Genomic DNA, 24,600 nt, shown 5'->3' on the forward strand with positions numbered 1-24,600 from the left:
TTGTTATGAGGGCCGGATCTGACATAAATGAGACCTTGTTGAGCCATGTGTGTATCTATTTAAGGTTAGGTAACAGAGATGTAAACTTTATAAAGTACAGACTAACACAGTTTTTTTAAAAAACTTAAAATATTAGCACTCATTTGTCTTAAAGTTGCATTCTCTGTATTTCTCCCATGGGATCCAGGGAACTGGGCAACGGAAGCTCTGGTTGTTTCCTTCTCTCTCCAAGGGACCAGGAGGGAGAGGAGCCTCAGCTAATGGAAGAGGCTTGGCTCAGTACCTCTGTGTGATTGAGAAAGCCTGCCAAAGCAAGCTCTGCCTCCCCCCTCTTCCTCCTCAAAGGAGGAGCCTCAGCCAATGGAAAAAATAGGGGTTTTGCTCTGTAGCTTCTGTGTGATTCAGCAAGCCTGGCAAAGCAAGCTGTTATGCAGAAGGAAGCAAGGGAGGGAGGGAGAAGGAAGCAGATGACAGCCAGTTGCTCAGGAGCCTGATCCAGCCCCGGGCCACATGTCTGACACCCCTAATTCCTGACACCCAATGAGTTTGAATACTTCAGAGCAGCCTCTGCAAAAATTGTATTGTCAATGTGGCAAATTTCTGTTTAATTGTGATTCTTAACTCTTAGCTCTTGAGCAGGTGCAAATCTTTCATTTTATTGAGGATTTTAAAAATCTGAATATTCACAACAGACTCCTGTTTTGTTTTATATTAGAACATATTTTAGTGCTCCAGGAACACTATGATTGATATTTGACAAACCAGGTTATCTTGACTGATTTCTAAATTGTCACATGCTGTCCCTTCAGAGCTTGCTGGTGGCTAGCAGCCATTACCATCAGTTTCAGTAAGCTATATTTTTGCTCTCTGTAATCTAAGTTACTGTGCATTAAGCCAAGCAGTTATTTGTTGAATAAACTACCTCTGTGGGAGCCTTTTAAAAGGATCAAAACCAAAGAAGTCTAATATCAGTCACCACTCAGCATTGAGGATTTCAGTTCAGGTTCTTCTGCAGTTTTTATATACGTAAGAGATTATCAGCTTGATATCTTGATACATGGAGGTCATTTTGAGTAATCTTGTAACACATCTGAGTACATTATGTTATCGTAAACATATTAATATTATTTTTATAATCATCCTGAAAGTTTCCTTATTTCAGACATAGCTACTTTAAAGGAAAGCTAGTAAAGATGAAGGAAGTTTTCCAAAAGAGCACAGTTTCTTGTCTGAAATGTACACATGAGCATTTGTAAATTAGGATGGGGTGAGAGGGACAAACAAAAGAAAAAAGAAAAAGAAGGGTAGTAAGAGTGGAGGATGTAGACACTTATGGACAGGGAAGAGAAGTCTGGTGAGGTACAGAGAACTACTGTGGCAAGACAGGATACAGTAAATGCCACTGAGTGCAGAGGAGAGAAGAATATCTGAGATGTATGGGGCAGAGAGGCCTGTGGGATTAGGACAGAGAAAAGAAAGGTAATAAGACATGCAGAGGCCTTTGACAGTAGAGAGAAAGAAAGAAGCTGAGCAACCTGTTGCAGTGCATAGGAAGAAACAGTAGCTATGAGATGCACAGGGGGGAAAGAAGCCAGTGGAGCACAAAACACACAATTAAAGTTGTAATAAACATACTTTCCTGTGGTTCAGACCACTAGTCAGTAAAGAAGAGAGTAAAAGTGGTACTTCAATGTCATCTGTGTAACCTATAATGACTGTATTTTTCTACATTTTATTACATTAGTGATTTGCTGGTTTTAATTTCTGGAAAGCTTCCAAGACATGCTGAGACAGGCTGACAAGCCCACCATATTTCAATATTCAAATGAACATATGCACATACACACAAGCACAGATCAATCTTTATTACCTTAGCTTTATGTTTTTCAAAAATGAGCATGGGGAATTTTATGTTGTAGCTTTACATCTTCTATATGTACAATGTTACAACTGTATTAGTAATGACACTCATGGTATCTTATAACTCAACATGGTGTATTTATAAAATGAATTTATCAAAATACACTTTGCACTAGATAATAAATAAAGTCCAGCCAAACCAACCTACCCAGTTAAAATTAACCTTGGTAGATTTATATGTGATATACAGTCCATTATGACTATGTTTGTTCTTTTATTTCCCCCCTTCTCTGCAAAGCTCATCTTTTGGGCTAAGAAAACCTTATTTTTCCTGCTGTGATTTCTCATTCCACATCGTCTTCAGCCAAGCACTGTGCACTTACAATTCTCTGCAAAAGAAAATATTGGCAACTGTAGATTATGATGGTATTGCAATTCTAACAAGATTTAGATCCATCCCAATAAAATCAACAAGCAAGTAATAAAAAATATGCAAGAAGCTAACTAATCCAGTTGTAAAAGACTTGAGTGAGCCAAAATGAACTAAATATTACTTGCCTAGAACTCAAAATAACCATTCCTAGTTACATAATTGCTATTATTTACCACAATCGTAGAATTGCTAACTAACAGATACTTGGCATTCTAACATAATAAAGCAGACGATATAGGTAACATTCAAATACGTATAAGAATAACATTGTATTTGCAAGTGTTGGAAAATATTGATGACTCAATAAAATTTTGAAAAAGTAAAAAAAAAAAAAAAAAAGAATAACATTGTATTTGCAAGTGTAATGACCCCCTCCCCATTATTTGGAACAAAACCGGGTCTGCAGCTATTAGTTGTGTCTGCTGACAGTATCTCAGTATTACACACTTAGATAAGGACTAAGGACAGAAAAAACAGAATACTATATATCAGAAAGTACAAATTCAGGAAAAAAAACCTAGGCATATGTAGGATTTTTCCTCAATCATACTCTCCTTAGTGTTTTGACATAAGAGAAGCCATGTTGGATGAGGCCAATGGCCAATCCAGTCCAACACTCTGTGTCACACAGTGGCCAAAAACACCAAGTGCCATCAGGAGGTCCACCAGTGGGGCTAGAAGCCCTCACACTGTTACCCCTCCCAAGCACTAAGAATACAGAGCATCACTTGCCCCAGACAGAGAGTTCCGACAATATGCTGTAGCTAATAGCCATTGATGGACCTCTACTCCATATGTTTATCCAATAACCCTCTTGAAGCTGTCTATGCTTGTAGCCACTGCCACCTCCTATGGAAGTGAATTCCACGTGTTAATCACCCTTTGGGTGAAGTACTTCTTTTTCTCCGTTCTAACCCGACTGCTCAGCAATTTCATTGAATGCCCATGAGTTCTTGTATTGTGAGAAAGGGAGAAAAGTACTTCTTTCTCTACCTTCTCCATCCCATGCATAATCTTGTAAACCTCTATCATGTCACCTCCCAGTCGATGTTTCTCCAAGCTAAAGAACCCCAAGCGTTTTAACTTTTCTTCATAGGGAAAGTGTTCCAACCCTTTAATCATTCTAGTTGCCCTTTTCTGCACTTTTTCCAATGCTATAATATCTTTTTTGAGGTGCGGTGACCAGAATTGTACATAGTACTCCAAATGAGGCCGCACCATCAATTTATACAGGGGCATTATGATACTGACTGATTTGTTTTTAATTCCCTTCCTAATAATTCCCAGCATGGTGTTGGCCTTTTTTATTGCAATCGCACACTGTCTGTACATTTTCAGTGAATTATCTACCACAACCCCAAGATCTCTCTCAGGAAGAACCAATCTCTCAAACACAGTTATGGAAGCCTCAGTAACATTGACTACTTCCAGAAAAGGGCAACTAGAATGGTTAAAAGTTTGGAATGCTTTCCCTATGAAGAAAAGTTGAAACGCTTGGGGCTCTTTAGCTTGGAGAAACTTCGACTGCGGGGTGACATGATAGAGGTTTACAAGATTATGCGTGGGATGGAGAAGGTAGATAAAGAAGTACTTTTCTCCCTTTCTCACAATACAAGAACTCGTGGGCATTCGATGAAATTGCTGAGCAGTCGGGTTAGAACGGATAAAAGGAGGTACTTCTTCACCCAAAGGGTGATTAACATGTGGAATTCACTGCCACAGGAGGTGGTGGCGGCTACAAGTATAGCCAGCTTCAAGAGGGGGTTAGATAAAAATATGGAGCAGAGGTCCATCAGTGGCTATTAGCCACAGTGCGTATATATATATGTGTGTGTGTGTGTGTGTGTATATATATATATATATATGTATACACATACAAAAAATTTTTGGCCGCTGTGTGATACAGAGCGTTGGGACTGGATGGGCCATTGGCCTGATCCAACATGGCTTCTCTTATGTTCTTATGACAATTCTTACAACAAAGTGGTGTTCCACAAGGACTGTTATTGGGATTGGCGCTACTTCATAAATGATTTGGACGTGAAAGTCTGTAGTGCATTAGTCATGTTTGCAGACGATATCAAATTAATCAACATGATGAAAACTAGAGCAGATTGTGAAGAGCTCCAAAAGGATCCTTGAAAATTGGGTAAGTGGAAAGCAATGTTGCAAATGTGGTTTTAATGCAACTAAGGGTAAGGCAAAGCACAATGGAACAAAAATCCTAACATTAAACGTATGCTGATGGGATCTGAACTGGCAGAGAGAGAGAGAGAGATCTTGGCACTGTAATGGTAAGTCAGTGAAAATGTTGATGCATGTGTGGCAGTGCTGAAAAAAGGCAAATTCCATGCTGGGGATTATTAAGACAGGGACTGAGAACAATTGGCCAGCATAACATTGTTGTTGTACAGAGTCATGGTATGGCCACACTTGGAATACTGTGTAACTTTCCAGTTAGATGGATAAGAGGTTAGAACAAAGGCTAAAAACTGAGAAGGGGGGACTGAAAGGATTATAAAATTATGTATGGGGCAGATGAAGTGGACATAAAAAACTTTTTCTCCCTCTATGAATACTAGCACTCTGAGGCATCCAGTTAAACTGATGTATAATACATTCAGAACAATAAAGAAGTACTTCTTCAGTCATCAGTTATTTAAATTGCATAATTCACTGCCAGAAAATGTAGAGATATGACCACGAGCAAGTATGACTAAAGGGAACTCCACATTCAGAAGAAGTAAACTTCTGTGCATCACTGCTAGGATGTAACACCAGGGAAGACCTCCGTCTCTATATTTGGTTTACTGTCTGTCCAGGGGCAACAGGCTGGCCACGAAGTGAAACAAGTTGCTGAATTGAATGAGGCTGCACTCTCATTGAAGGAACAGGTCAATAGTCTGGAGATGCTCTTGAAGCCAGGCCTACTGCTGGATGGCACCCATGACACTCGTACATCTGTTACACAATGCTAACAGATCCAGGCAGTATGATACCAAAAACTGTTTGAGGGCCTTGGATGTTGCCACAGACAATCTTTTTTTAACCCAAAGGCAGAACTACGTTTCTGCTTGAACATAAATGCTTGGAAAACCTGCTCAACCTTGAAAAATGTCAACACCACACTATTAGAAAGCCACCAATTCCCTCATTTCAGTTAGCATACCTTCTTCATTTTGATGTTGAAAGTATCTATCAACAGAACAAATTAGGCACTACTCTTTAAAAGCTACCACACATTAAAATGAATTCCTAAGTCTAGAACCCACTGAACTCACTGGAACTTATAACTACACATAGGATCAGGCTACAAATAAACTGAGTTTACTAAATCTACTTTAAATGAAAAAAAAAAGTTACTTTTCATACCTGGCTAATTGTTGGCAGCTTAGTAAGAAGCATCTGGAAAACCGGTGGTGGAAGAGTCTGCTGTAGAACTTGTAATAACTGTTGTGGTTGTCCACATACAGCAATGGCATTTGTCAAGTGGTCAACACCTTTTTCATATTCACCTGTATAAAAATTAAACATTACTACACCAGTATTGGCTTTGAATTGGTTATTACACCCCCCTCCCCAAGTCAAAACTGTTTCTACTGTGTCCTTCTTCACAAGGTTTAAGCTACAAGACTATGCTAAACAGACTATGCAAAGGGGAGATCACAGGCCTGGAAGTTTCAGCTGTTGCCCAGATTCACTTCTTAGGATCTACTTAAAGCTCAGGCATTCACAACACCTCCTACCCACAGAGACAGAGGACCTAGCAGGATGGCCCAGCCCCAAAGACTTATGGATGCATTTAGTTTCCAGGCTGCTCTAGGGGATTTTTAAAACCGTCAAGTTGAGTCTACAAAAGCTCTTGATGGGCCTAGAATTTCAGGCTTCTGAAACTACTGTTGGAGTTGTTCTCTGGCATCCTCTCTCACTCTCAGGGAAAGGTCCAGTTCCCCAGTTTACTGGAGAAGAGGCTGAAAAGTTAACTACTCATAGTCAGGGTCCTTGCTCCACTTTGTCAACTAAGTCATGTTGGGATAAAGTAAGGAGTCCTCTAGCCAATATTAGCTTTTTGAACTGTCTTTCAGAGGCTTTGGAAAATTGCTTGCTCAAGGTGAATCCAGTGAAATTCTACAGGGGATAATTCTATGACTGTCTAATTTATACATTAGATTTTTAAAATTAGCTTTGCGGTTGGCTCTGTATTTGTTCAAACAAGCCACCAGCAGCTACAGTCTCTGACCTGGGCCAATAGTCAAGCAGCTGAGGGTAACAGGCTAAAGCCAAATCCAGGCAAGATAGAGGTGATACTGGCCATATTTTGTCCAACCCATACAAAACTGATAATTTCAGGAAAGAGCACAGAAGTCTTATTAGAGTTACATCTAGTGAAGTTACATCCAGTTACATCTAATAAAGAAAGTGGCTTCCTAACTAGATTCTATCTTATAGAGCCATTTCTCCATAACTTCAGGAGTGGGCAATGACAATATGCTCTATGCAAGGTTTTCCTTGAAGGAAATCTGAGTGGATTGGTACAGTGTGTAGCCATTCATTTACTCACTTTGAGTAATGATCATACTATCCCAACTGTTCTTTGAGTTTGGTTCCTATGTCACACACACACAAAGCTGCCTTATACTGAATCAGATAATTAAAGTCAGTATCGTCTACTCAGACTGACAACAGCTCTCCAGGGTCTCAGGCTGAGGAGTACTTGTTTCCAGGACAAATTCAAGATGGTTGGTTTTATCTATAAAGGCCTTCACAGCCTGCAATTCACATAGGTGAAGGACTGTCTCTCCCAGCATGATCCTACATACAGGGTCAGCTCGCCCACTAGGCAAACTAGGCAACTGCCTAGGGCGCCAAGAGGCAGGGGGCGCTGACTTAGGCTCCCCCGCCTCTGGTGCCCAAAGCAACCAAATTAGTTTGCCTAATAGGTTTATTAATGTACTGTTGTTTTCCGTTGTTGTTAGCCGCCCTGAGCCTGCTTTGGCGGGGGAGGGAGGGATACAAATAAAATTTTACTTTACTTACTCTCTCCCCCCCGCCACAGCTGCCGCCAGCTTCCTCCTGCCCACCGCCACACCCCGCTCACCCCCCCTCATGGCCACCGCTGTGCTCTTCTTGCTACTGCCACCACCGCTGCTGCTGCGCTCCATTTGCCCCCCTCCTCCCACTCACTGTGACTACAGCCCTACTGGCTTATTGCAGTCCATGCCTGAGCGTTTGGTTAAACGCGCAGGCAGTGAGCATGGGGGGGGGGGGGGAGCGCACAGCACAGCCGGTCAGAGGAGGCTGGTGGCAGCTGCGGCAGTAGCGGGGAGGAGAGCGGAGCACGGCGGCCAGGAGCCTGAGTGGGGAGGGGAGAGCAGAGTGCAGCAGCGGTGGGCAGGAGGCGGTTGGTGGTGGCCGCAACAGCTGGGAAGGGGGGGAGCACAGTGGCCACGGCGGGGGCGAGCAGAGTGCACCCAAGGAGTGCCAGTGGGGAGCGCCTGCGTAGGGTGCTATTTGTTCTTGAGACGGTGCTGCCTATATACCAACATTTAGATACTCCTAGGTGTTCTGCGTCCAAGTCCTGAAGTCAGTTCTGACTTGGCTCAAGATTTCTTCTTGGGCACAGCACCTGCTCTTTGGAACAGCCTCCCAGAGAATGTAGCCATTCTTAGTATGGAACAGTTTCAGCAGTTCCAATAGGTGTTTGAGGGCAACTGAACTGAATCCAATATAGACTTGTGCACATAAGTGCATGTGTGATTTATTTCCCACCTGCACTTGTCTTTTACTTTGAGCCACCATTTAACAGGGAAAGAAGGAGTATAAATATTTGAATACATAGCTATTGCTGAAATTGTAAAAACAAATCCTGTTATTTTAAAAGAAATATGCCAATAAAGCAACATTACTCAGGAAAATGGCATCATTACTAGAGTTCTCACACTAAAGCTGATCTTTCTAATGCTCCAAGAGGAACAACTTACAAGTTGTACAATCTCTATTACTCCAGAAAGTGTAGTCAAGTGCGCTCTACCATTCTGCTCAATGAAGTCACACATGAAGCTGCTTTATATTTAATCAAACCTTTAATTCATCAAGGTCAGTAGTGTCTGCTCAGATTAGCAGCAGATCTCCAGGGTCTTAGGCAGAGGTCTTTCACATCACTTACAATTAGATCCTTTAACTGGAAATGCCAGGGACTGAACCTGGGACCTTCTATATACAAAGCAGATGTTATACCACTGAGCCATGGTCCCTTCCTAAAGTCTGAAAACTTCCTCCATTTTAAGTGGATTTTCCACTTTGCTGAGCAGAGTGGTTGGATATATGCTACAAACTGCTTTAGTAACTTGGAAAATGATTTAAAGTAGTTTTTTTAAAAAATGTTATTAAGATGGTACTTTCCAGGGCAAATCTCAAGAATATGTTTTATGCTCCAACCCATTTTATTGTTCCCCTTCTTTAGAGAGATTTGCAATAACCTTGTGCTAGTAATTCCTCTCCAAGTTGTATCTCTTCAAGGAAGAACTTCTGAACTGCTTCAGCATCTTTTAAATCAGGTAACTGTTAAAAAAAAGACATCTCTTCAATCAGCCATTTAAAAGTCACACCAATCCCCACACACAGTTTTAAATGCAGTACTGAGAAACATGTATATACTTGAGGGGATCTCCATTTTATAAATCAAGAAGAAAAACTTAATTGGAAAAAATACATTTCATAGTAAGAGTCAAATGGTTAAATACAAACAATGAGACCAAAATGCTCCACGTTTTGATCAGTTTATAAGTACTCAAAATTGCCACAGAAATGAACTACAATTGGCAAGACTTTATCATCCCCATTCCAAAACCCTCACCATAGAAATAACTCAAAGTACTTACTGGAAAAGCTGCAAGCATAGTACATTAAACCAAAGCCCACTCAGAAGAGAATTCTGCATCCTACGTAAGATACAGCATTGTAAAAATTAAACTAAGCATGACAGGATATTAATACCTTTGAAAGTCCTGCTCTTTCTTTGGCAAGCTTCTGCTTCTTCCTTCCTGTTGGTAAAATACCACAAACTTTCAATTTATATATTCTATAATAATCCACAAATTTGCACTTGATAAATCATAAATCTATTTGCATCCAAAGTTGATGGGAGGGATAAGAAAACCAGAGTGTACATTGAGAAATGTTCTATAGATGGTGGAAAAATTCCCCCAAACATGATCCCCAGCACCAAGCTGTAACTGCAAGAGAGCACACGCAGGAGCAAAACTAAACAGTAATGCCAACTAGCAGTGCTACTGCTACCCTCCATTAGGTCAGCTGCTGCACCACTGCTTCCTCCTTTGCCCTTGTCTTAGTGCACAGCTGGCCCAGGCAAAAGTCTGGAAAAGGCTGCCTGGAGGTGAAACTGAGAAAGGAGATGGTTTGTTCAAACTCTAGACAATAGCTGCCTGCTGTGACCAACCCACCTGAACAGCAGTGAAACATCATTTACTTATTTCCTTAAACATTTATATCCTGCCTTCCCTCCTCAAGATAGCTTGAAATAATAGCTGAAAACATTATCAGTTAGAGCCAAAAATAAAATAGCACACCTCAGATCTCTCCCCCACCCAAACCCCCCCCCCCCCCGAAGATGCTTGCCATTCAAACTCCCTCAAAAGCCCTGGAAAACAGGCATGTCTTGCAGTGCCTCCTGAAGATCTCCAAGAAGGAACCCCTCACCTCTTCAGGCAGCCCATTCCACAGAGCTAGAGTCACAATGGAAAAGGCACCAGGCTCTGGTGGATGGCAGACAGGCCCCCCTGAGTAGTGGGATAGCCAAGAGATTGCTGCCTGATTACTGTAGTTGGTGCATAGGGACATATGGAAGGAGACAGTCCTTCTACTAACAAGACAGTCTCTAGCTCCTAGAAACAGTGCATATGGAGGTGAAGCCACAAAGTCCAAGCTAGTGTGAACCTGCCTCTTCCTATGTCATCTTATCCCACGTTGTTTCTTCCCAACAGTGATGAGGCTGCTCGTTATTGGAGTCCCTTCCACTGAGTCCAAAGAAGGAATTGTAATTAAAAGCAGATTTTCTTCCCTTTTATTTTCCTGCCTAAAATCTTTTTAGAAGTTATACCCTTCAACTAGTTATTCCTATCTTTGCCATTTACAAGAGTTTGTTAACATCTTTAAAGATGCTATTCTTCAAAGTTTAACTCCTCTCTATAGTTCACAGAAGTTAAATCTGTGTTTTGTTTTTGGACTTCATGCATATAAATACAAGCTCATGAATATTAACTCAGTATATAATGCATGGCCTGGTGCTTAACTGCAGCTGGTATATTTTCAACTAGCTTATTTTAAACAAGAGAATCAACTCGCGCTTGGTTTGTATGCCAATGCACAGCTACCTACTGCAGAGTGAACTAATACAATATACCATAGATGAGTCAAAGCATTCAAGCAAAGTGTAATAATGGAGGGGGCACAGGCAGGGATCTTCAAGAAAACACCAGCAAAATGTCTGAGGGTACTTCATTTAAAACAGAAAACAATCATAATGACTTGTTTTGTGTTCCAGAGACCTTTTATCACTGTATCATTGCATTCTGAGTCTCTGGCTGAATACAAAGCCTTGCAAATTTTGGAACTGGCTCCTACATCTCAATCAAATATGCCCAAGTATGGCACTGGGAATTACAAAATAAAGATGGTAGATGGAATACTTGTGAATTTGCTTTACACCTGGCCAAGAAACAATTTACAGATTACCAGGCCTCCGATTCAGCAGGAGCTCACAAGAGTGCAGCCCTGAACCTTTCTGAAGGTTCCCCCTCTTCCTCCCTATCTACCTTGTCCACTGAATAGTAGGTGCAGCTGCATACCAATCCCTGGATTAGGAGAGCAGTCACCTAGCCAGCTACCAGGGGCTTTGCCATGCTCCAGAAGCCCTCATGAACCCCTGGAGAAGCCCACATCACCCTTTCTCCACTTCTTGTGACTTGCTGGCCGTTTGACTGGAGGGGGGGCAGCCCAGGAGAGCCCCAGGCGAGCGAAGACTGCTTGGGCTGGCTGGATCTCTAGCCAACCCAAGCAGGCCTCACTGACCCGGGGCTTTCCTTTCTTGCATCAAGTTGCTTTTGGCTGGTGGGTGGTGGCAGCATATGCTAATGAAAGGTATAGAATATTGAGAACTTAATTATCTCCACTGCTTGGATAAGCCTCTGAAAATCTCACCATGCACTGATGTTTCTATTGCAGGTGTGAAGTAATACAGAACAATAACAGAATATTCTGCATTTTGGACAGCTCTGCATTTTACTTTTGCATTCATCCTTATCCTGGAAGTTGTAACAGCAACAATACCAGGGGGGTTTGAGAATGCATTAGGTGAAGTAAGCAGCTACACTTCCTTCCCTTCTAATGTTATAAGTTATCAAATCGCACAGTATCTTTACTGTTACTAGAAATACAATATATGAAGGACTGTCCACAACACAGTGGAAGACCTATCACTCCACTTTTTGCAAAGGTTTTTTGTTTTTTTTTGTGGCCACTGTCTGAAACAGTGTTGGACAGGATGGGCCATTGGCCTGATCCAACATGACTTCTCTTATGTTCTTAAAGGCTAAACTTTAACACAGATTTGGACTTGTATTCCACAAGCATAAATTAAACCTCTATTCAAAAATCCCTAAGTATAAACTTGGTTTATCTCCTCCCCTTGCAGGCACAATGTTTGTTCTAGTATCTGAATCTGAAGCACTGCAACAAACCAAAGTTTGCTTATTGCCCAGTAATCAAGATACCAGACCAACATTAAACTAGAGATAAAACACATAGCAGGTACCCAAGTTCAGACATCACAGTTCGTTAGAACGAAGACTTCTGAAAGCAAAAAGTGTTCAAATCTGCTTAAGAGAAGAAAGAGGTCAGGTATCTGCTAGACTAATGTACCTTCCCTTCTGTTAAGCCTCTGGGAGGAAAACATTTTAGATCCTTATACTTTACGATAGTCATACATACATATTTCTCAAGTTTATATAATATAGTTTTTACCACTGCATGTAAATGTAGCAGACAGTCACAGCTTCAATTAATGAAGTAACAAACACATTGCACACCAACACTCAGTGACCCTCATTCATTCATGTTAAAGAAACACGCAAAAAAAACACCCTGGAGTTGGTTAGATATGCAAATGAGAAAGCAAATCATTGATATTAAATGAAACAAAAGGAACAGGTCAACTCGCAACAGACAGATAACTGAGTGGTTAGAATGTTAGACTAGGACCTGAGAGGCCTGGTTTTGAATCTCAGCACTGCCATGGAAGCTCACTAGGTGGGTGACCTTGAGGCAGTTACTCTCCCTCATCCTAACTCACTTCACAGAGTTGCTACTGAGACGTTAAACTAGACTAGAGGAAGAGGAGAATAATGTTGCAAGCCACTTTGGGAGAAAAGGAGCATACCAATATCTTAAGACATAAAACATACTAAGTGGATACTCGAGATGGGACCCAACTTTCATTTATGTCCTCTTTTCAAAGGATTCCCCCGCAAAAGAAGAAAAGGGATCCTTTGGAGTAGGTTCCACACTTTGGTCTTGGAAAGGCTTACGAAGGAGAGGCGCTCAGAGCCGCGATAGCACGCACGGGGCTTCCTTGCGCTACCACCCCCTGTTCCCTCCCCAGTGGCGGTGGAAAAGGCGGCTGTCACGTGCCGGAAAACTCCAGCCACGGTCAAACAGGGGCGCGGGGAAAGCCAGACGGAAAGGGGGCGATCCAGTTAGAAGCTCGGTCACGAGGAGAGCAAACAAGTAACTCACGTTCCCGCAGCCGGTTCTTGAAATTGGGGTCGCTCCTCCTCTTGCGGTCGAAGTAGATGCAGTAGCCGATGAAAAGAGCCCCGCAAAAACCCGCAGCGATGGCGCCCGTTCGACCCACCATCATCCTGCCTCCAATCCGCGTGCGGAACAACCCCCACTCTCTAGCCAGCCTCGCGCTTCGCAGGCACCTTGGAGCGGGCGCAGTGGAAAAGGACCCCGCCCACCGCTGAACACGTCATCCATCCGCGACAAATGAACGAATGTTTGTAGCCTAAAGCTAGATCCCGAGAGAAAACACAAAACTAAAATGACGCGACCGCACTACGCACGCGTGATCTCGGCGCCTTGCTTCTCTGTATCGCGCATGTGCTAAGAAAGTCCTTCGCCTCTTTGTCCCCTCCCTTCATGAGCGGTGGAGGCGGGAAGCACGTAGGCTAGTACTGGCGGAACACGCCTTTACCAGGACCCGCTGAAGTGAGGAAGATGCGTCTGAGTGCTAAGACGTTTCATGAGAGTGGTGTTCGAACAAATTGTAAAAACGTTGAAGTGGCATCACAATAATAGAATAGGAGGAGCCAGAGTTACGACCTCAGCTTCATTTAGGCCAGGCCTTCCAGCCGAAGACCAGCAAGTGTAAATGAAGCAGTTTAAGATGTGCTGTCTGGAGAAAGTAGCCAGCTCCTTTTGAAAAAAAGCTCACACTTGAAGATCATGACTCTTCTCTGAGACTACAACATTCTGCAAATTTTCCTTCTAGCGTAGATTAATAGGACACATCTATACAGCTAGTTGTAAAGGATATTGCTACTTTACACCGTTCTTCAAATGTGGAATTCAGTGCCAGAGAATATAGCGATGGCCGCTGGAATAAACAACTTTAAAAGGGTATTAGGTAGATTCATGGAGGGATAGGTCTATCAGTGGATACTAGCCATGCTGACTGAGGGGAACCTCCACATTCAGAGGCACTAATCCTCTGAATCACAGCGCCAGGAGCCAACACCAGGGGAAGGCCTTTATACCCTGTTGTAGGTCCTCCAGAGGAACTGGTTGGCCACTGTGAGACATGATGGACCACTGGTCTGATCCAGCAGGGGTCTTATGTTAGAATGCCATCTAACCAGTTTGGTGCAGTAGTTAAGAGCCAGTTTGGTGTAGTGGTCAGGCTTTTTTTTAAGCAGGAACGTAGTTCCGGTTGGCTTGGTATGAGGGAGTGTGGCCTAATATACAAATGAGTCCTTGGTTTTTTCTACAAAAAGCCCTGTATGAAACAATGGTGATGTCGGGGGTGTGGCCCAATATGCAAATGAGTTTCTGCTGGGCTTTTTCTACAAGAAAAGCCCTGATAGTGGTTAAGTGTGCAGACTCTTATCTGGGAGAACTGGGTTTGATTTTCCACTCCTCCACTTGCAGCTGCTGGAATGGCCTTGGGTCAGCCATAGCTCTGGCAGAGTTGTCCTTGAAAGGGCAGCTGCTGTGAGAGTCCTCTCAGCCCCACCCACCTCACAGGTAGGGTGTCTGTTGTGGGGGAGGAAGGTAAAGGAGATTGTGAGCCGCTCTGAGATTCGGAGTGAAGGGCGGGATATAAATCCAATATCTTCTTTTGCAAACTTAGATAAGCCATTTATGTACACTGGCTGCCAGCACTACTACACTTTCAGTTAGCCACTTTTGGAGACTTGTTCAAAAAAGTGAACACATAAGGCATTATGGTACCATTGCTTGGGATGTTACTTTAGAGGACTGATGTTGCTATGTGAGATTTCCATCTGTTCTAGTTAAAGATCTGTTACTTTCAATACGTTTGCCCTTGCCAAATGGACATGGTCAATCAAAGCGATTGTGTTACTGTATGGACACATCAGTCTGAGGAAATTTTTCAGCAAGACCAGATGAGTTTCATATTTTCCTCCTCTTCTCTGCTTGTTCTAATAAGAGGGCCTTTAAGATGGCCAAATTTTGCACCTTGTTAACAAGAAATAGGGTTGCCAAGTCGAATTCAAGGAATATCTGGGGACTTTGGGGGGTGGAGCCAGGAGACATTGGGGCGGAGCCAGGAACAAGGGTGTGACAAGCAGAATTGAACTCCAAGGGAGTTCTTGCCATCACATTTAAAGGGACAGCACACCTTTTAAAATGCCTTCCTTCCATAGAAAATAATGAAGGATAGGGGCACCTTCTTTTGGGGCTCATAGAATTGGACCCCCTGGTCCAATCCTTTTGAAACTTGGGAGGTATTTTGGGGAGAGGCACTAGATGCTATACTGAAAATGTGGCACCTCTAGCTCAAAAAACAGCCCCCCCAGAGCCCTCTATACCCACGGATCAATTTCCCATCATTCCCTATGGGAATCGTTCATGGAGGTGCATAATGACTGTGGAGGAGGGGCTTCCCCCGCCAGCCAGCTGGCTGGGGGAGGGGGGAAGCCTGTAAAACCAGGGGATTCCCCGCTGGGACCTGGAGATTGGGAAGCCTAACAAGAAAGCAGCTGGTTAAGTCTTTTTATTAATTATGTCTGCACTATTGAAATAAGCCTCTTATGTTACTTTGAAATTTTATTGTATGTAGGTGTGCTGATTACTGTGTATCAGTCTTTGCTGATCTATGATCACAACTACTACATCAAAGTTTGAGTCAAATGACCACATTTAAGACCAACAAAGTTTAATTCTGGATATAAGCTTTTGTGCACATGCATACTTCATCAGACAACAAATTCAGTTATGTATCTTACTATATAAGAGCATAAGAACATAAGAGAAGCCATGTTAGATCAGGCCAATGGCCCATCCAGTCCAACATTCTGTGTCACACAGCGGCCAAATATATATATATATATATATACACACACACACACTGTGGCTAATAGCCACTGATGGACCTCTGCTCCATATTTTTATCTAACCCCTTCTTGAAGGCGGCTATGCTTGTGGACGCCACCACCTCCTGTGGCAGTGAATTCCACATGTTAATCACCCTTTGGGTGAAGAAGTACTTCCTTTTATCCGTTTTAACCTGTCTGCTCAGCAATTTCATCGAATGCCCACGAGTTCTTGTATTGTGAGAAAGGGAGAAAAGTACTTTTTTCTCTACTTTCTCCATCCCATGCATTATCTTGTAAACTTCCATCATGTCACCCCTCAGTCGACGTTTCTCCAAGCTAAAGAGCCCTAAGTGTTTCAACCTTTCTTCATAGGGAAGGTGTTCCAGCCCTTTAATCATTTTAGTTGCCCTTTTCTGAACTTTCTCCAATGCTATAATATCCTTTTTGAGGTGCGGCGACCAGAACTGCACACAATACTCCAAATGAGACCGCACCATCGATTTATACAGAGGCATTATGATACTGGCTGATTTGTTTTCAATTCCCTTCCTAATAATTCCCAGCATGGCGTTGGCCTTTTTTATTGCAAACGCACACTGTCTTGACATTTTCAGTGAATTATCTACCATGACCCCAAGATCTCTCTCTTGGTCTGTCTCTGCCAGTTCACACCCCATCAACTTGTATTTGTAGCTGGGATTCTTGGCCCCAATATGCATTACTTTGCACTTGGCCACATTGAACCGCATCTGCCACGTTGACGCCCACTCACCCAGCCTCAACAGGTCCCTTTGGAGTTCCTCACAATCCTCTCTGGTTCTCACCACCCTGAACAATTTAGTGTCATCCGCAAATTTGGCCACTTCACTGCTCACTCCCAACTCTAAATCATTTATGAACAAGTTAAAGAGGATGGGACCCAGTACCGAGCCCTGCGGCACCCCACTGCTTACCGTCCTCCACTGCGAAGACTGCCCATTTATACTCACTCTCTGCTTCCTATTACTCAGCCAGTTTTTGATCCACAAGAGGACCTGTCCTTTTACTCCATGACTCTCAAGCTTTCTAAGAAGCCTTTGATGAGGAACTTTATCAAAAGCTTTCTGGAAGTCAAGGTAAACAACATCTATCGGGTCTCCTTTGTCCACATGTTTGTTCACCCCCTCAAAGAAATGCAACAGGTTAGTGAGGCAAGATCTTCCCTTGCAGAACCCATGCTGAGTCTTCCTCAATAACCCGTGTTCATCAATGTGCCTACTCATTCTGTCCTTGATAATGGTTTCTACCAACTTTCCCGGTATTGAAGTCAGACTGACTGGCCTGTAATTTCCCGGATCTCCTCTGGAACCCTTTTTAAAGATGGGGGTGACATTTGCTACCTTCCAGTCCTCAGGAACGGAGGCAGATTTCAATGAAAGATTACAGATTTTTGTTAGAAGATCCACAAGTTCAACTTTGAGTTCTTTCAGAACTCTCGGATGTATGCCATCCGGACCTGGTGACTTATTAGTTTTTAATTTGTCTATTAGTTGTAGGACCTCCTCTTTTGTCACCTCAATCTGACTCAGGTCTTTCAACACCCCTTCCAATATTAGTGGTTCTGGGGCAGGCAAACACTTCTCATCTTCCACGGTGAAGACGGAGGCAAAAAATGCATTCAGCTTCTCAGCCATTTCCCCATCCTCCTTCAGTAATCCTTTTACCCCATGGTCATCCAAGGGCCCCACTGCTTCCCTGGCTGGTTTCCTACTTCTAATATATTTGAAGAAATTTTTATTGTTGGTCTTTATGTTTTTTGCAATATGCTCCTCATAGTCCCTTTTTGCCTGCCTGATCACAGTCTTGCATTTGATTTGCCACTGCCTGTGTTCCCTTTTATTAATCTCACTTGGACTGGTTTTCCACCGCTTAAAGGAGTCCTTCTTACCTTTTACAGCTTCCATTACTTTGTTTGTTAACCATGCTGGCCTCTTCTTATACCTGTTTGTGCCTTTCCTAACTTGTGGTATGTATTTTATCTGAGCTTCTAGGATTATAGTTTTAAATAGTCTCCAAGCTTCCCCAAGGGTTTTGACCGTATTTACCTTTCCTTTCAGTTTCCTCCTCACATGCCTCCTCATCTCAGAGAATTTACCCCTTTTAAAGTTAAATGTGGTTGTGGCGGTCTTTTTGGGCAACTCCCTATTTATACAAATGGTGAAATCAATAACATTATGGTCACTGTTCCCAAGCGGCGCAATCACTTTTACGTCTCTCACCAAGTCTTGGGCATTACTTAGGACCAGATCCAGGATCGGCCCACCCCTGGTAGGTTCTGAGACCATCTGCTCCATAGCACAGTCATTGAGAGCATCAAGAAACTCAATCTCTTTCTCTCGACCAGAACACATATTGACCCAATCAATCTGCGGGTAGTTAAAATCACCTATTACGACACAGTTTTTACGTTTAGCCGCTATCTTTAATCCCTCCATCATATTATAATCGTCCTCTCTCTTTTGATTTGGTGGGCGATAACAAACTCCCATAGTTAAATTTCCTTTTGGGCCCTCTATTTCAACCCAAAGCATTTCTAAAAGGGAATCTAATTCTCTGACCTCAGTCTTACTGGACCGTATATCCTCTCTGACATACAGAGCCACCCCACCTCCAACCCTTCCCTCCCTATCCTTCCGATATAACTTATATCCAGGAATCACCGTGTCCCACTGATTCTCCTCATTCCACCAAGTTTCTGAAATTCCCACAATGTCTATGTTTTCTCCCAACACTAAACATTCCAATTCACCAATTTTACTTCGGACACTTCTAGCATTTGCATACAAACATTTATAATTTCCCAAGCAAGCTAGGCCCGCCACCTCTCTCCTGCCGCCTCGAGACTCTAGCAGACAGTCCATACTGTTTGTCACCATCACAGTGGACAACTCTGATCCGTTACTCGGTAGAAAAATAGAAGCCAACCCTTCATCTCTTTGAGATGAGTCCTCCCGAACCAGAGACATTCCATCTCCTGTCGGCTTTCCCCCAAGATTTAGTTTAAAAACTGCTCTGCCACCTTTTTGATTTTAAGCGCCAGCAGCCTGGTTCCATCCGGAGACAAGTGGAGACCGTCTCTTTTGTACAGCTCCGGCTTGTTCCAGAAAGCATCCCAGTGCCTAACAAACTTAAACCCTTCCTCCTTACACCATCGTCTCATCCACACATTGAGACTTCTAATTTGCGCCTGTCTCTCCTGCCCTGCACGTGGAACAGGTAGCACTTCCGAGAAGGCCACCTTGGAGGTCCTGGCCTTAAGTCTCCCACCTAGCAGCCTAAATTTCTCCTCCAGGACCTCACGACTGCATTTCCCCACATCGTTGGTGCCAACATGCACCATGACCACAGGCTCCTCCCCAGCACTGTCTATCAGCCTATCTACTACACGCGTAATGTCTGCTACCTTCGCACCAGGCAGGCAAGTCACCATACGGTCAATACGCGGTTTCGCCACCCAGCTGTCTACTTGCCTAAGGATCGAATCACCAACTACCAAGACCCCCCCTCTCCCCCTGCCCAGGGATGGTTCCTTGGCGCGAAAGGATACCCGCTCACCAACCGAAGAAGAGGTCCCTTCTGAGGGCGCATTCCCCTTATCCTCAGCAAGGTGCCCTGTTCCCTCTAGACCCTCACGCTCTCTGGCAGCAACGGGGCTGCCACATTCAGAGTGGGGCTCATCTAATACGCCCCCAAGAGTCTTCCCCAATTGCCTAACTGACCGTCTCTGCTTCTCCAGGGCAGTCACCTCGGCCTCAAGGGTACGAACTCGTTCCCTGAGGACCAGGAGCTCCTTGCATCGAGCACACACCCAAGACTTCTGTCCTGTGGGCAGATAGTCATACATGTGACACTCAGTGCAAAACACTGGAAAGCCCCCACCCCCCTGCTGGCATTCTACCTTCATGATATATATATTAAATATACAGTCCTCTTTAAATGCTGTTGTTTACGTGGCTCCCCTTCTGGAAGGTCAACTTACCTTATTGGGAGAACAAGGAAATCAGGGATCTGGGTTCCTGGTCCTTAGGAAGCCCCCAGGCAAAGAGCCACAGGCCAAGAGCCCTTTAGCTCTCGCCAAAGGCTCGCGCCTTTGGCAAGGCGCAGCTTAAAATGCAAAGAGGGTGGAGCAGACCACTCCTAAGCAATCATCAACAATTACTCTCAATCAATCAATCAATCAATCACTTTCACCTTTAGCCCACTCACCCAAACGTACAGCAGTTCCCCAGCTATCACAACTCAGCCTTTTCAGCAGTCACCCAAGCCTCAGAATGAAGTCTTTCAAAACGCAGAAATTCTTAGCAACTTCTCCAGCTGTCTCAGCTTATCAGAGCTGCTCTGTTCTGTTCCTCTCAGGCCTCTCTCAGGCTGTTCCTCTTTTATATATTCTATATAAAAGAGCCCCGTGTCACAGAGTGTTAAAGCTGCAGTACTGCATTCCTAAGCTGTGCTCACAACCTGAGTTTGATCCCCAGTGAAAGCTGGGTTTTCAGGTAGCCGACTCGAGGTTGACTCAGCCTTCCATCCTTCCGAGGTTGGTAAAATGAGTACCCAGCTTGCTGAGGAGGAAAGCGTAGATGACTGAGGAAGGCAATGGCAAACCACCCTGTAAAAAGTCTGCCGTGAAAACGTTGTGAAAGGAACGTCACCCCGGAGTCGGAAACGACTGGTGCTTGCACAGGAGACCTTTCCTTTTTCCCATATTCTGTATAGCAATTCCAGGACATTAGGGTTTGTAGACTCTTTCGGGATCAAGTGCCGTGTTCTACTGGAGGAAGTTTTCCTTCCTTTCCTTCTACTTTCTCCAGTAGAACACAGCACTTGATCCCGAAAGAGTCTGCAAACCCTAATGATGTTACCAGCCTGAAATCTGATAATTCCAGGACAGTCATATCATCTGAAAAAAAAGTTGAGCCACAAAGATCCACGTCTCAGTACTGGAAAGATGGATGGAATAGGTCTGATCTTGGAGAGCTATTGGCCAGCAGGGTAAACAATACTGACCTTGAAAGACCAATGATCTGGCTAGTGTAAAGAAGCCTGATGTGTTTATCATTGATATTTCCAGTAGAAAAACACCTCTCAAAAGTCCTGAAGCAAGTGATATAGTCAGGGCTTTTTTTTTTTTTGAGAAAAAGCCCAGCAGAAATCATTTGCATATTAGGCCACAACCCATTATGTCACCATTGTTTTGTGCATGGCTTTTTTGTAGAAAAAGCCCAACAGGAACTCTTATGCATTTTAGGCCACACCCCTGAAACCAAGCCAGCTGGAACTGGATTCCTGTGTGTTCCTGCTAAAAAAACCCCTTCATTATCAATGGAGGCCCAGATAGCAGCCACTGCCAAGTCAGCATTCTTCCACCTGAAGCGGGCGAGGCAGTTGGCCCCCTTTCTGGAACGCCGCGACCTCGCAACAGTGATCCATGCAACGGTCACCTCAAGATTGGACTACTGTAATGCCCTCTACTTGGGGCTACCTCTGTGCCGGACCCGGAAGTTGCAGCTGGTGCAGAACGCGTCAGCCAGGCTACTATTGGAGCTCTCGAAATGGGAGCACATACAGCCGGGGCTGCGCGAACTGCACTGGCTGCCAATTACCTACCGAGTCCAGTACAAAGTGTTGGTTATTACCTTTAAAGCCCTATATGGCCGAGGACCAGCCTACCTAAGGGACCGTCTCTCCCCATATGAACCCCAGAGGGCACTGAGGTCAATGGGTAAAAATAAAGTGACCATCCCTGGGCCGAGAGAGGTCAAACTTCAAAACACCAGAACACGGGCCTTTTCAGCCGCGGCTCCGGCACTGTGGAACCAACTTCCGGAGGAAGTGCGGGCCCTGCGGAACCTTGACCAGTTCCGCAGGGCCTGCAAGACCGCCCTTTTCAGACAAGCCTATGCTGATATCGACTGCTGAGTTGCTAAGAATAAAGAACCGCCATCTATAATACGATCACGGAACTATCTAAACTGGCAGAACCAGCGCCAAACAATTTTATTGCTGCCAGATATATTTAATGTAATTTGAATTATGTATCCTAACTTAATTAACTGGTTTTTATGTTTAATTTCTTTTTAATTGTTAAATTTAAAGTTTTATCTATTTATGTTAATCGTGTGAAATGTTGTTAGCCGCCCTGGGCCGCCTAGGCGGGGAGGGCGGGATATAAATAAAATCTATTATTATTATATAGTGAATACAAAGATATGTAGAAACTACAATCCACAGTTCCCAGAACCTCTCATTGAGAACAAGTTTACAAAATCCAAAAAAGCTACAATAGGGAAGTGAGTTTGAATTTCACAGATGCCTGGCATATCAAAAGTTACCCAAAAAGGGGTTTTCTATCAACTAAACCACACAGAAAGGCCACACTATGATTAGCATAGGTTGCTACACTTATCAGATTCACACTTCTAAAAATACAGGCTCTACAAAAAGGATTGTTCCCACATGTGCTCCCTTTCAAGTGTATTGGCACATGTGGATTTTGTAACTTGGATTTGGGACACTCACCCAGAGCAGTTTGGCGGAATTAAGCTTAGTGTCCGGGGGAACTTCTTCCCACTTCCACAGCCTGGCTAGTTTTGAAAACTGACTCACCAATTATAGGGAATCAGCACGTGCAATTTAGGGATCTTTACCTAGATAATAAGCAAGAAAGCGCAAAGTGCCTCTAGTAGACTATCAGTAATCATGAAACAACCAGATCTTTTCCAAAGCAAGGTTAGAATGTATTGAGGGAAATACAGGAGTTGTGAGGAAAAACCCCCTTTCTGAACATCGTAGTCACCAGTATGGTTGCCAAGGCACCTGGAGAAGTGAACTCGCACACGTCTGGCCAGAGAGTGTGGGCAAACATATCCAGGAACATAAGGGACTTATGTGTACAAGCAGCCACAAGTTATACAGGCACTCTAAACTGGTACAGAGTGCCTACTAGCACAACGGACATCTTCCCGTTGTCGCGTATGCCAGCCATGGAGCGGAGGAGACTGCGCCGCCAAGGAGCTATCCAGGCAAACGGTTATGAAGCGCTGACCATGGAATCCACCGTGGAAGGCTAACACCACACATAGCCACCTTCCCACCAGGCTTGACTCCAATTTCATCGTAACAGAAGGCTCACGTACACACCAGATGTCACCTTTGGCCTGCAAGCAACCCATCTGCCCAATGAATGGACCATCAACCCAACTGTCGTTTCCTTTGTCCAACGGAACCCTGGACAAAGACTCATACCCAGAAGAAGATAGAAAAAGAGGAAGACCATCTCCTGCCAGAGCCAAGTCTTTTGTCTAGTCTGGGTGCTACCTAGTCCAATATTTGATTCTCTTTCACCTTTTTAGATAAGCCCATCTAATCTTAAGTGTCCCCTACCCAGTAGTCATCTCTATTCTTCTCCCCATTTGTCACTTGGGAGCCGCCCCAGGGCCTGTTTCAACCTGAAAGTTCTTTCAGGTACACAGGATCCAGGCAAGTTCATTGGTCAAGAGCAGGTACCCAATTAGGTGCCACCAAGGAACTTTCTATTGGCTACTGCATTAGTCCAGCCCTTATGGTCACTACAGAGCCTCCCCTTTCTCCTCCCTCATACCTCCCATCCCCTGAGGGCTCAAGAGAGTCCTTATAACCTGTGGACTAGCTACCCACAGGTGTGCTTCTATCAGTATCCCACCTTCCGCTGCATAGATCCATCCCCGATTCCTGATCAGTTTCGGGTCCCTTACCCACTCCCTCACTCGTCGCCAATTGGAGCCTTCCTTAAAGACTATGATAGGTAAATATTACCCTGTGTGTCTACCCTTTATGTTCCCCTATCCATCTATCTATATTTCCTAGGACTGTATGTGTGATTGTATGTGTATTTTTATCTTGTATGGAAGACTGTATTTTTCTCAATAAATTATAATTGGTTTTACTAAATTAGAGTCCCCATTATTTAAGCATTACTCTCTGGTTGGTTAATCTTGTATACATTGGGAAAAAGATCCCTAGTGAGCCAGGTGCCCACCTGACTAATTCCCCAACCTCGTTTTGAGGGCATTTCGGCTTACAGAGAATAGGAAGAGGTACTCAAGCATGAGTACAGTGCAGTAGTGTTCAGACTAGGGTAACTAGCCCACAGGTGGGAGTGGGGGATCCCCCAATTTTGTGGGCCCCTGCCTGGCACTGGCAGGGGAAGCCCTGTCCGCAACAACTATGACTGGGTACAATCTCCCCAACATGATACCCTGAGTAGAATATGTTGTCTGCATGTTGTCTATCACATGGAAGTGACATCATGTCAGGGATGTTGCAGGGCAACTCTGGTATTCTGAAATATCAGAGTGTCTTACACAGCAACATTGCTGCCCCCTCACTCCTGGAAAGCTCCCTCCCGTTCCCTGACGGTGATAGCCAAGGACCTGGCAACCCTAGTTCAGAGGGACATACCTATGAAGAGTTACATGGGAGAAAGTAAAAGAGCCAAGCTGCTGGGAATGGTCATAAGGAGTGGGGGGGGGGGGGGGGAGGAGAGTTTTTAAGAGAAAAGGAGTGTTTAGAAAGGTTTACCTATCATCAGACCGCTGAGCCATGTACAGTGTATTGTCTGTTTACATCAGGGCTCTCAAACTGTGGCTCGGGAGC

General features: G+C 44.0%; 1 protein-coding gene and 1 non-coding gene across 2 annotated transcripts; both read right to left on the minus strand.

The window, feature by feature from the left end:
• Window positions 1-1,850: 1,850 nt before the first annotated feature.
• TOMM20 (translocase of outer mitochondrial membrane 20) lies at window positions 1,851-13,486 on the minus strand. Its single transcript, XM_060243071.1, has 5 exons — window positions 13,106-13,486; window positions 9,290-9,336; window positions 8,773-8,854; window positions 5,666-5,808; window positions 1,851-2,249 (listed from the first exon to the last, which is right to left on the minus strand). The coding sequence occupies exons 1-5, from the start codon at window positions 13,227-13,229 to the stop codon at window positions 2,205-2,207; spliced, it is 441 nt and encodes a 146-aa protein (XP_060099054.1). The 5' UTR covers window positions 13,230-13,486; the 3' UTR covers window positions 1,851-2,204.
• LOC132589430 (small nucleolar RNA SNORA14) lies at window positions 11,523-11,662 on the minus strand. Its single transcript, XR_009556609.1, has one exon. It is a non-coding gene; the product is annotated as a small nucleolar RNA SNORA14 (small nucleolar RNA).
• Window positions 13,487-24,600: the final 11,114 nt, after the last annotated feature.

Source organism: Heteronotia binoei, chromosome 1 (genome assembly GCF_032191835.1).
Source record: "Heteronotia binoei isolate CCM8104 ecotype False Entrance Well chromosome 1, APGP_CSIRO_Hbin_v1, whole genome shotgun sequence".
Lineage (NCBI taxonomy): Eukaryota > Metazoa > Chordata > Lepidosauria > Squamata > Gekkonidae > Heteronotia > Heteronotia binoei.